Below are 12372 nucleotides of genomic sequence, written 5' to 3' on the forward strand. Positions count from 1 at the left end.
TCTGTAAGCATGAGGTTTTATTTTACAATATATCACAAACAAAAGCTACAAACTGCGAGGTGTCAGACACGTCTGTGCTTTTTTCATCAAGAAATAATGAGAAACAAAATAAAAGATTCTTTACATAACTATTTACTTTTTTTCTTCAGTATCCCCTGACAATTCTTGTATCTTGACCACCTATGTGATGTAGGGGTCAGCATGCTGGTCCCTTACGCAAAGGGTCTGGGTTCGATTCTCGGTCGGGTTGAATTTCTTGGTTGAGGTTTTTCAGGGTTTTCCCTCAACGTAAGGCAAATGCCAGGAAATTCAGGCCACAACATCCCTGAATATCACCGGCCTCATTCATCACCGAAATCATATTCATAACATATCAGTAATACATATACAGTCGCCATCCAATTCACAACAATAGAACCAGTCTCAACAATAGTACACAGACCTTCGGATTTCGCGATATGACCAAAGATGTTAGAGCGAGTATAACAGAAAAAGAGAAAAAAAATTCTTGTATCTTCGTGGCTACAATGTTTCTGGATAAAAAAATATATTTCTTCGTACTTTCTTATATCATTGGGAGATATTTTGGCTACAACGTCTAGAATACAACTCTTTAAAAGGTCCATCAGAGAAAGAATGCAATTTTGAGGAACATATCATAGCTAACTGATAATGTCATACAAATTTCATCAGATATTGCAGTCTGCAAAATAATGAAAGTACATAATAAACTGTTACGAGAGGATTGATATTTAAAAATCAGAAGTGAAAATACAATTCGTAATTAATTGCATATACTTACATCAGAAGTAAATTCTTTGTTAAGTTACAATTTGTGGTCACTTTCAATATTTTTATAATTTTCTTCGTTATATTTTTCGCAATGTCTTTTCACACTACATTTTTTGCTGATGATTTTTTTGCATATTATGCACTGTGTCCCCACTACTTATTTTTTACTCAAAAATAAGTCTCCGTTCTGGGTTAAATTTGCTATACGTTATCTTGCATGTAACATAAGTACGCGTTACACACCCCTGGCCTACAGCTTTCACTAACCCCCTATTAGTAGACTAAGCCCGTTCGTTAGTATGTTCGTCTAATCTCCCGAAGAGAGCTGCGAACACAATGAGCTCTGAAGTGCGCGCTTGCGCCTATGGGCATCAATTGACATGGCTGGAGTAGGCCATAAAAGTAAACAAAACACTATGACTAACCAAACTTTACCACAGGTGCTCAAAATGAGAACAATTCACAGCCAAACAATCTCAATCTAACACGAAAACAGTCTATTGTAAATATGAGATGGAACTTATGAGTCATGTAACAGTGAGAAAGAAAATCCACTATTTCCGTGATAGACTGGGGCATTGTTTGTCTGTGAATGATTCTCATTTTGAGTATATGTTGTCAGGTTTGGTTAGTGATAGTATTTTGTTTACTTTTATGACTACTCAACATTATTTTACATACTTACTGTATACTAATATTTATCTCAAGTCCACGAAACAAGTTTAATAAACAGTTAAAAGGCATGAAACGGGTGAATGGGTAAAATTTCTATATATCCATACGTAAAATTTAATGGAGATTCGAAATATGTAAATTTTGATATAGAATGTCATTAAAAAAATAAAGTTTACTGTCACACCACAGTCTAGTATATACAGTCACGAAGCCCAATACGTAGTAAATATGCATCCATAGATAGGTGCTAACCATTAGGATCGCTAATATCGCCTCATTACAGACAATGCGAAATAGTACCGGCACAGTCTATTGTTTCTAGCACTCTTACAACTCAAGCTTCGTGACTGTGTATATTAGACTGTGGTCACACTCTGTATGCCTGAATAACTTTTTTCGAACACTGGCATCATACTTGTTTATCTCCAACAGCTTTTGTATAAAACTTTTTGTTTGTAAAATTAAAATTTAAGAAGTTATTAATAATATTCCATACTTATTGCTCATTCTGATAACAGTTCTCCACGGTAATTATACTGAAATGCATAGCACTGATCTCAATTGGTTGAACAAGTGGTACCTAATTTTATATAAATTTAAATTTCTTTTAATGTCAGACAAATTCAGGAAAACGCCATTAATTTAAAATACGGTATATAAAAACATAAAAAAATATATCTCACTCTCTCAGCTGTCTACACATGCACACGCCACACACACTGACACACATATCTATTTCTATGTTTAATATCATGATTAAGTAGGCTTGGGCACGTCTGTTGAGGTTTATAATGTTAAGCTATCCGTCGACTGCCCTTAACGTCAACTTTGTTGATTAGTTCCTTCGACATCCAGTGCCTTTGCGATGTCATTTGAGGGGCTTAGAACAAAAAGCAGGTAAGTGACATTATAAAAAAAAAAAATGAGGTAAGTGCGTCTTGTGATAGCCCAAAAGGATGTTTCTTTGGGATAAAATCAGGGAAGTGATCACACTGTGCAGTGCTGCTATATGGGCTTCATTTCACCAAGCTAGTGTATAATATTCCATTGCATGTAGAACTTTAACTGCAATTTCCTCAAAACTAGGTTTCTGTCACTTACCTGCTTTTTGTTCTAAGCCCCTCATTTTTTATACAAATGTACGGATGTGGTATAATTTTAAATGGTCTGTACGTTTGTGTGTATAGTTGATTTTTTGGTACAATTTAATATACAGTAAGTTAGTACAATCTGTACTTTTTATTTTATATTTTATAATATGAACACTAAGATCTTTAATAATGTTTTATGAGCTAACAATGTTAAATCAACTGGTATAAGCAGCATAATTATTGTCAGTGATCAACAATGCTATTAGTCAGCTTGAAATTAATGTAATAATAAAATTGGAAATATGCATTAATTCGTTTTAAATTAAAATTTTTCTTTTCTTTAACGCTCTCCTTCACTGTTATCATGGAAATAGGTTTCGTTTATTGACATTGATGATAATAATAAGAAGAAATGCGCACATGTGTGCAAGGGTTGATTTGTTATTATTCTTTGCTATATTCGCTAATTGACTTGATACTGTTCTTGCATTTTATTATGTGATATCTTTCGCAGAGCTGATCACAGAGTTCGCACACGCATTCCAGACTAGGATTGCCATGATGATATGGTACCTGTTTTTTTTCTCTCTGGAGATGGGATATGACAGCGGTATGAACGGAAAATCAATTGAATATCACATAGCGTGGGAGACCTGTTGCTATGGTAAGCCCCTAACAACGGTTGAGTTGCCAAAGTTACAGTTCCCCCACGCGGTGAGTGTTCAACAGCTCTCTTGGCACCATATGTTGTGCACACAACGTCAGTTATACGTTTCGTGTTTCATTCTCTGTCGATATTTGTATTTTTTTTATAACTTCGCGTCAATTGTCAATGAATGTTTTAAGTGTTTTAACGTCGGCCATCTAACGTCAAGTGGTATCTCACATCAGCTGATCGCTTGGTCGTCCAAATTGGCTACATAGTTCTGTAGTTCCAAGTACCGCAGGTTAACTATATGTCCAATCTTAAAAAAATAAAATAACAAAACAGGTATATTTAATCGAAATCACATGGGACAACAATGGCTTTACGTAAAAAAATGAAACTCGTACCTATTGCTGTAAAAATAGTACAGGGACATCATTTTATTTTTACTTCAATTTTTATTGTACCTGAGTTTTTGAATGTACTTCACTCCCACCCCTTCTACTAAGGAAGTTCCAACTCCACACAGAACCAAGACCGCAGATAGTAAGCAGTACTGAGTTACTGAGTATAGTACGTTCCAGAAATATGTTCGCTTTTCCAGTGACGAAAGAGCTTTCAATACTGAATCATATTTTCGCACAGGTACTGTCCGTTTGCCTACGTCGCATCCCGATTTCCCCCACCTGCTCCTGCTCGCCCCTCTGTAAAAGCTGGGCTGTCTTAGCTCTTTTCTGAAAACATTAATTTCTCTTAGGAATTGGACGTTTACGTTAATATTATACAGCTGTTTAATTTAACTTAAATAAAAGGGCCTCGTTAAGTAATTAACTGTCACGTGATTTCCTCCCTTTCTACAATCCTGCGGCATAACCACATGGACGGACAGTAGATAGCATGTCTGAGTAATTTTATATTTTCGGGTCGGGCAGAAGTGAAGATCGAATTCACAGTACGTAGAGTAGGTACAGAATTATTTCAACATGAGTTACTAGTACGAAGGACGAAACTGGCAATTGGAATTAGATGCAATAGTCTATAGTGCGATAATATGCACAAAAGAACTGAAGCCTGTATCGAAATGAACGGCCACCATTTTCAAAATTGTGTTTAAATATTCATATTATGATTATTTTTCAATTTAACTTCTTTCTCTATATTGTACGCTAATGTGCTGTAGACAGTATAATATACATTGCATAATGAATACGTTCGCATGGATAACTCACTTCGTGAGTAAAAACACTTATTCTTAATACAGTACTGTACTTTGAATAAAGAAAAACCTAATGAAAATTATCAAACTCAAAATCGCGATATTTCCTAGTTTACGTAAATGGATGAACTACTTTTCTTCCTTCCTACACCTAGTAGAGTGATTTGTGTTTTACGCCAGTATCATCGAACTCCAGTCTTGGAGGGGGGAGCAAGCGGTTTTTCCGGTTCTCTAAAGGTATAGACAGGTTAATATTAAAAATGTTAGTAAAAATAAAATGATGTCCCTGTATAAGGGACAACAACAAATTTTAGTTTTCTGCTATGCACAAATATGCGGAGAGAGAACTGTTTCCTTTGGATGGGGGCAAAGCAAAACCATAGAATCCCCATATAACGGGGTTATGGGGGCATTTACCTCCTCCCCCTGTTACAGCTTGACCATGGTACAGTACAGTATATCGGAATATGATCATAATTATAATAAAGGTATTTTCGGGGGGGGGCATGTTTCTTACAGTGTTACATCCATATCCGCGATGTTTCAGCCGAATTGTATAGGACTTGAACTGTAGATCTACTACAATTTATAATAGGGCATAATTCCGACGGTTTTCATCATATACCTTTTGTCATTGGTTTCCCATTGTTGCCACCGCCATCTTTTGCCATTATTTTATTTTTTGCAGAACATCCATTACTCTAGCTGAGAGCCATGAACTACTTGAGAGATCCGCGTATTAAAAATACATTTTTCTGTCCTCAAACGTATTGTATGAATCAATATATTAATCAGTCCACCAGTCTACGTTTATTTATTATTTTACTTGTTTTAAATCACTATTAAAACTAAAATACAACCGCTGCGAATTAGAGAATTTCAACGACGAAAAGTGGGCACCCCTAGTCGTGTTGTGCGTGATGCCTAAACAATTTATGGACGTCTTGAGTCAGACACTCTGTATAGCCTATTTATAAGCAAAATAAATATTTACTCTATTTTGAAGAAATACTGTTAATATGTATCTACGCTAGATACTGAAGCTTTCTTATATAACAAACAAATTAACGCTAGAAAAGTATAATAATTTAATACTAAAACATTTTACAATGTAATCTATTAATCAAATGAATATATTAAAATTACCTTTTGCTTTCTCTTTATACCGCGACACTACATTTTTAAGTCTTTTAGACTTGAAGAATATCACATCAGGTTCACTTTTCTTTATCTTTTTAAGCAAATTACATTTTGAAAGAGAAATTACAAGATTATATGGTTTCATGTGAACATGAAACTTTGGCTGATATTTATCAAGAAATGCAGCTTTCAAGTCTTGCTTGTTGATACAATAACCATCTTGTATTAGACCTTCCTGGACCAGAAAGAATGTGAAATGTTCTGCAACACCTGCAAAAGAAATATTACAGTTATAATAAAGTGACCATTTTCAAAGTAATGTATTAAATATGTATTACTTGTGTTGGTAGGCTATATTAGTATCCGTCCAACTGGTTCAACACATTGTCTATATTACTCAAAACTTAATGCAATGTATTTACTATAGACCAGCGAGAGGTAATCCAACTCAACCTCAGAATACGCTTAATAATAAGTAATGCAGTCCAAGCGACATATTGACAGCACCGAAATCATTGGAAAATAGTTCACAAAAAGAAAATGAAGGAAAATGGGCTAATGTGCAGAGATAAGAATTTATACTATGCAAATGTATGTTCGTATTGAAGTAACAGACCTGAATAAAACTTTGTAATAAAATTAAATATGTCATGTTTAATTTCGAATAAAAAAATTCTACTCGTATATACATTACACAGGCATACCAGCCTTTTCACCGTCTACTACTCGGACGAAGAAATTTAACACTTTATCAGAATGGAATTTTTTTACCACTGTATGCCTATGTCCTTCAATATAAAAAATATTAACAACTTGCATTTAGTATTAACATTTTCAGAATATTAATTATGTCCTCAACCCGTCCGTTATATCTTAAATCTTAATGTATGCCTATGTCCTTCAATATCAAAAATATTAACAATTTGCATTTAGTATTAACATTTTCAGAATATTAATTATGTCCTCAACCCGTCCGTTATATCTTAAATCTTAATGTATGCCTATGTCCTTCAATATCAAAAATATTAACAATTTGCATTTAGTATTAACATTTTCAGAATATTAATTATGTCCTCAACCCGTGCATTATATCTTAAATCTTAATTTTAATGCAGTCAGGTTGGTATACCCGTCTTACCCCGCCACAGTCTAGTACAGTAGAACCTCTATTATCCGTGGTAATGGAGGGGGTAGGCTGAACGGTTAATCGAAAAATCGGATAATCCGTACCATAAAAGTTTTTCGTAAATTTACTGAATAATATTTTTACATTTTCGTAATTCTCTTCGTAGTGTTGCGTTTAACATGCTAGATAGTGGATCAGAAGTTCACTAATTTACGTCTGATTATCAACGATGGGTTTTTAAGGGGCAAGGAAACTCCCTGTAATGGCTATCTGTGGAAAGATATGAGTAGTGGAGGTCTCGTGTTGTAGATTTACGTACTTTATACACTCCAATCTCGTATTATGATGGGAGATGAGCCATGGTTTCTCTTTCCCCAAACCATTCATTTATATACACTTTTTTCCATTCTTAGCACAATGAGATTTCTTTTGACACCCGTACAAAACATTAAATAAAATGTTCATGTAGAAGTTATACAATACGACAATTCGAACAGTAGACCATAATTTGTAAAGCAAAAGGCTTGTAATAACACTATCTAGAAAAAATAACGCGCTAAATGTGCAGCACTTAATATATTTCTGCAGAAAAAAACGAGACAAAGACAGACGGTTAATCCACCAATCGGTTAATAGAGTGACGGATAATCGAGGTTATACTGTACATACAGTCACGAAGCTCAATACGTAGGGAATATGCATCCAATGACAGATGAACTTTAGTTGCTAGTTACATTTTAATTTTCTTTCAACAAAATTTATGTACACATTTAATATTGTCAAATTCATGTAGGAGAGTATACTGAGTCCTTCAGGGCTACCTCCAATGGGAGGCAGTTAACAATTTATTATTAACTATCGCACAGTCTATTGTTCTAGTACTCTCAGTTGCTAACCGCTTGGAGCATTGTATCGCAAGAAATGCAAAAAAATCACCTCAAGCTTCGTGACTGTATGTACTAGACTTGGTATGGTGATGACCACAGCTAATAAGATTTTCTGCTCATTATTGCGAATGATGTGATTAGCAATGATGAAATTATTACTTAATCAGTACTCAAATCTTAAAATTATAACAGTGAAGTATTCTACACCAGGTCACTGTTGTATTTAAGCAGTTTTTTTTTATTATCCAATTTAATAAACCCTATTTCATCCTGAGGTATATTAGGGTTATAGTTGGTATCAAAATACATATTTTATAAGCAATAAACAATAATAAAATTATAATACAAAATTGTGGTCAAGGTTACAGTTCACATGAATTATGTACAAGAATGCACCTTAATGAAAGAATGGGTCGTTTCATAAAGCCTCAAGGCATGTCTCTATATTTATATCTAATGGTTATAGGAAGATATATATATTAGCTATTAAACATGTTATTTTAGAAGCAATAAATAGCTATACTAAGAGATGGCTTAAAATTTACGAATTAAATACATTATTTAGTAACAATTGGCAATAATCAGGTATTACAAGAAATGGCTCAAAATTAGAAATCAAATGCCTAATTAAAATAAAAATTTTAAACCAATAGTACAATATTATAATATGCGAAATTGAAGACTTACAGTTTCATTATAGTTGATTAGAACTAATACGATTTTTTCCCCCCGGAATAATTTAACATTTTACAGTTTCACGAATATTCTATTCAAGAAGGACATGAAATACTTATATGATTTGGAGTTTGTAAGTATATTGGTTAACGGTTTGGTAAATGTATAATTTAAAGTGTTCAGTAACAACTCAAGCTCGTATCTTTCACGGCAAAAGACTGGACAATCATATAATACATGTTTGACATCTTGAGATTCCTCCCCACAAATGCAAGTTGCATCGTCTTTAATATGGAATCTATTTAAGTATTCCCCGAATTTTCCATGCCCAGTCAAAAACTGTGTCAGTACGAAATTTGGCGTTATTACTTTACATTTATTACGATCATAGACCGTTGGAAAATACAGCTCTTTTGTAAGAATTCCCTTATCACTATTGACCCATCTTTCGTTCCATTCTTGCATATAATGTTCTTTGGCTACTTTTTTGTTATATGATATCGGACACAAATTGTACGACAGTGGCACATCAGAGTTGGCTGCCATCTTTGCCAATTCATCGGCTCTCTCATTTCCAACTATCCCAGTATGCCCTCTGACCCAAGTTATACAAATATGGACGGCACTTTTCATTATTAAAGTTATCTCTGAGGCTATAATGTTAGTGTTATATTTATCGTTAATTGATATTACTGCTGACTGCGAGTCACTGTGAACGCAAGCGCTGTAACCAGACTGACTACACCATTTGATTGCTTCTCGCAAAGCTAACAGTTCCGCCTGAAACACTGAGCACTCTGAGGAGAGTCTGAAGATGGCTGAGGTGTGTTCGCTGTCGTTCCTGTAGGCAACAAAGGCACAGCCTACTTTGGCATTTTGATTCGACAGTTTATCCAAACGCGATCCATCTGTATAGATCAAACAGTCATGGGAATCTGCATCACAAATTTCTTTGAGACAGGGTATGTATAAAAATGGATGCCCTGCCTGGAGAGGATTTGCTGGTTCTTCTACACGGAGATGTGTCAAAAACTGAGGGATTTTTCGGCCTTGTTTTATATTGCTAATGTTTGCTTTAAATTCACCAACCAAATATAATGGTTCAATTAAGCAGTTGACAATGTGCATTCACAGATTGAAAAGGTTATGTGCGTGTGCCAATTCGGCTGCGAAAAAGTATAAATAAAAACATCCTTATAAAGTGTTCATTTTGTAAAATTCTGTTGGTAATGCAGGATATCAGTGTCTTTATTAAATTTTATTAACCATTCTTAAATTTACTGTTAAAGTTACGGCGGAGGTCGTTTAATAATACTGGTGTCGTCTTCCACAAAAAGGCAAAGAAGTGGTAACTTACAGTGAAGATACAAAAAAGAACTCTTGGATTAGTAGTTGAAGAGGGATATCATCCTCAGAGTGGACCAATGCCATAAAGATGTCCACAAACATCGCAGCAGTACGATCGGTGCCAGGTCGTTCCTTTCAAGATCAAAACTGTCGTCATCCAGGATGCAGCGAAGTAGAAACCCTTGGGCATGTTTTGGGTTATTGCCCTAAAGGAGAACTACTGAGGAACAAATCGCTCCATCGCAACCACTCTTCGGAAGGCAAAGTGGGAGGTTTACGAAGAAGTGCACTGTTTGGCTGAGAATGGATCTATTTACAACCCATGTATTCCTCACTTCAGTGAGAGATACAAAATGAATATTAATACATGGGAAGTGAAAGTACTTCTTTTTGGCGCTAGGGGAACCTCATTTAAGTTAACCAAAACCATTCTCCTTTCTCTTAAATTTTCTAATGAGGACATTAACAAAATTTGTCTAATGGTATTGAGAGATTCATTATCCATTTTACACAATCACTTGTATAATAATATGTATTTTTTTTTTACTTCATTTCATTACCCTTCAATATATTTTCATCTCATGTTTCTCCGAAATCAAATTGTACTTTATTTTTAAATTTATCATTGTTCCGTATTCTCTCCGCAATCATATTGTATTTTTAAATTAACCTCAGCTTTGTATTCTGGATCCTAGTGGTCAGCCGTAGATTTCGGCCAGATGTCCCAAATTGTGGAATTTGTGTAACAACAATTAAGGCTTCCTATGTAATAATAAAAATATATATTTTTTATTTATTTTTTATTTCAGTTCGAAAGTAATGTTTATAATAACTGAAGTGGGTCAAAATTATTTTCTTTGCTTACTTTATAAAGTATACTCCTATTAAACCAATTATATTTTGTGGGGGGGGGGGGTAGAAGTTATCCCTGGTAGGGATATTAATATTAATTTATGAGAGGGGGATAAATTTCCAACAAGGGGGGAAATCCCCCCCATTCCTTCCGTTAATTCGCACCTTGGATCTTCGCCGCAATTAAAAATTTAAAATTATGTTTTACTTACTACCGAGGTTATATCGGCGTCGCCGGTGTGCCGGAATTTGTCTCGCAGGACTTCTTTTACATGCCAGTAAATCTAGTGACGTCGCATTTAAGAACACTTAAATGCCATCGAAATGAAAACGTTATGGTTTATTTAACGACGTTCGCAACTGCAGAGGTTATATCAGCGTCGTCGGATGTGCCGGAATTTTGTCCCGCATGAGTTCTTTTACATGCCAGTAAATCTACTGACATGAACCTGTTGCATTTAACCAGATTTAAATGTCATCGATCTGGACCGAGAACGAACCCGTAATCTCGGGGGTCGCTTCGGATTATACCACATTAATCTATGGTGAGGATACACGAAGTTTTACGGTGTTACATTATTAATATTGTATGTTTGCGATAATTTCGCAGAAAATACGATACTTTTTACACTACAATTCCATAATTTTGTGTTTGAAGGTTGGCAAAGCTGCGGTGCAAGGTCAGTTGATATCTCTGTCACAAGCTCCAGCGTCAGTTCACAAGAGTAAATATACAGACCCGAAAATGTATCAGTGGACACTAACTATAGAACTACTGTTGTCCTACATCACTTCCACAAACCGTATCTAATTATATTTTTTTCTACTAGATGCTTTAAATCTTCGGTCACTGATTTATATTCTAACTCTTCCACCCCTGTTATTCGTTGCTCTTCCATGAACTGACTGTTGTGACGAGATTAGTCACTGCTACTGCTTTCACTGTTTTGGATACCTACTCTTCTATTAGACTACATTTAGTTTTCTTGCACTTGAAAGTAAGTACTTACACAATTTGTTGTAAGGCTGACACTGCCTTGTAACCTAATTGTGTCCTAGTTTTTTGACTGTCGGAACTACCACCTCCTGTATATAAACATTTTGAATAGCATAAATACGTCGAATAGCATTTTTTTATAGTAGGATATTTTACGACGCTGTATCAACGTCTCAGGTAATAGCATATTAAGCACATGTTTCCTCTTTAAGATCGCCAGTAATTTTAATGCACCTCAAAATCTGAGACAGTGACTAAGAAGAAGAGCTTCACCCTCTCATTTATTAGTTTATTATACATGATATAAATAATCATGAAATAATTTTTTAATTTGTCTGGGACTGAATTGCCACTGCAGGCCTACTTATAATTTATAACAAAACCCATTAAATTGTGACTATATATTTTATGTGTATAATTTCAGCAAAATAAATAAAGGATACTGGTATGAATAAAATTACACTTACGATTTAGGATAATTCGCTATAAATAGACGGCTTGCGAAAATAATTTTTTTTGAACGAGAAATGTTGAAAAAATGTATTTCCACGAAAATCTGGTAATATATGAGCCGTTCAGAGCAGAAGTGGTGTAAGTCAAAAATGGGTAATGAGGGTAAAAGTAAACATTCTGTAAAATACAGCGCAAAGTAGCAATTAATATTCAATTTATTTAAACTGTTAGTAGTCAATGGATAGCACGAAAGGCTACTTTGCGCTGTATTTTACAGAATTTTTACTTTAAACCTCATTACCCAATTTTGATTTACAACACGTCTGCTCTGAATGGCTCATATTTCGTAAAATTTTATTTACCTTCACCGTGCAATCTTCAGCGGAAAGATGATGCAGTTAAATTCGATGGAAAACGTTTGACTGAGACATATGTACAGTATACAGTACTATTCTTACTTTTCGTTGCGAATTTT

At 34.7% G+C, this 12372-nt stretch overlaps 1 protein-coding gene across 2 annotated transcripts in view; it reads right to left on the reverse strand.

Moving 5' to 3' along the window:
- Positions 1-12372, reverse strand: part of LOC138702705 (putative helicase mov-10-B.1) — a 102891-nt gene that overhangs the window by 70185 nt on the left and 20334 nt on the right. Inside the window, exon 2 of one of the 2 annotated variants that reach the window (XM_069830030.1) lies at positions 5567-5830. The exons of the other annotated variant lie outside the window; for it this stretch is intronic. Coding sequence (XP_069686131.1) covers positions 5567-5830 — 264 coding nt within the window. The remainder of the gene's footprint in view (positions 1-5566; positions 5831-12372) is intronic. 2 annotated transcript variants of the gene reach the window in all.

The sequence above is a fragment of the Periplaneta americana genome, chromosome 1, assembly GCF_040183065.1.
Source record: "Periplaneta americana isolate PAMFEO1 chromosome 1, P.americana_PAMFEO1_priV1, whole genome shotgun sequence".
NCBI classification, from domain to species: domain Eukaryota; kingdom Metazoa; phylum Arthropoda; class Insecta; order Blattodea; family Blattidae; genus Periplaneta; species Periplaneta americana.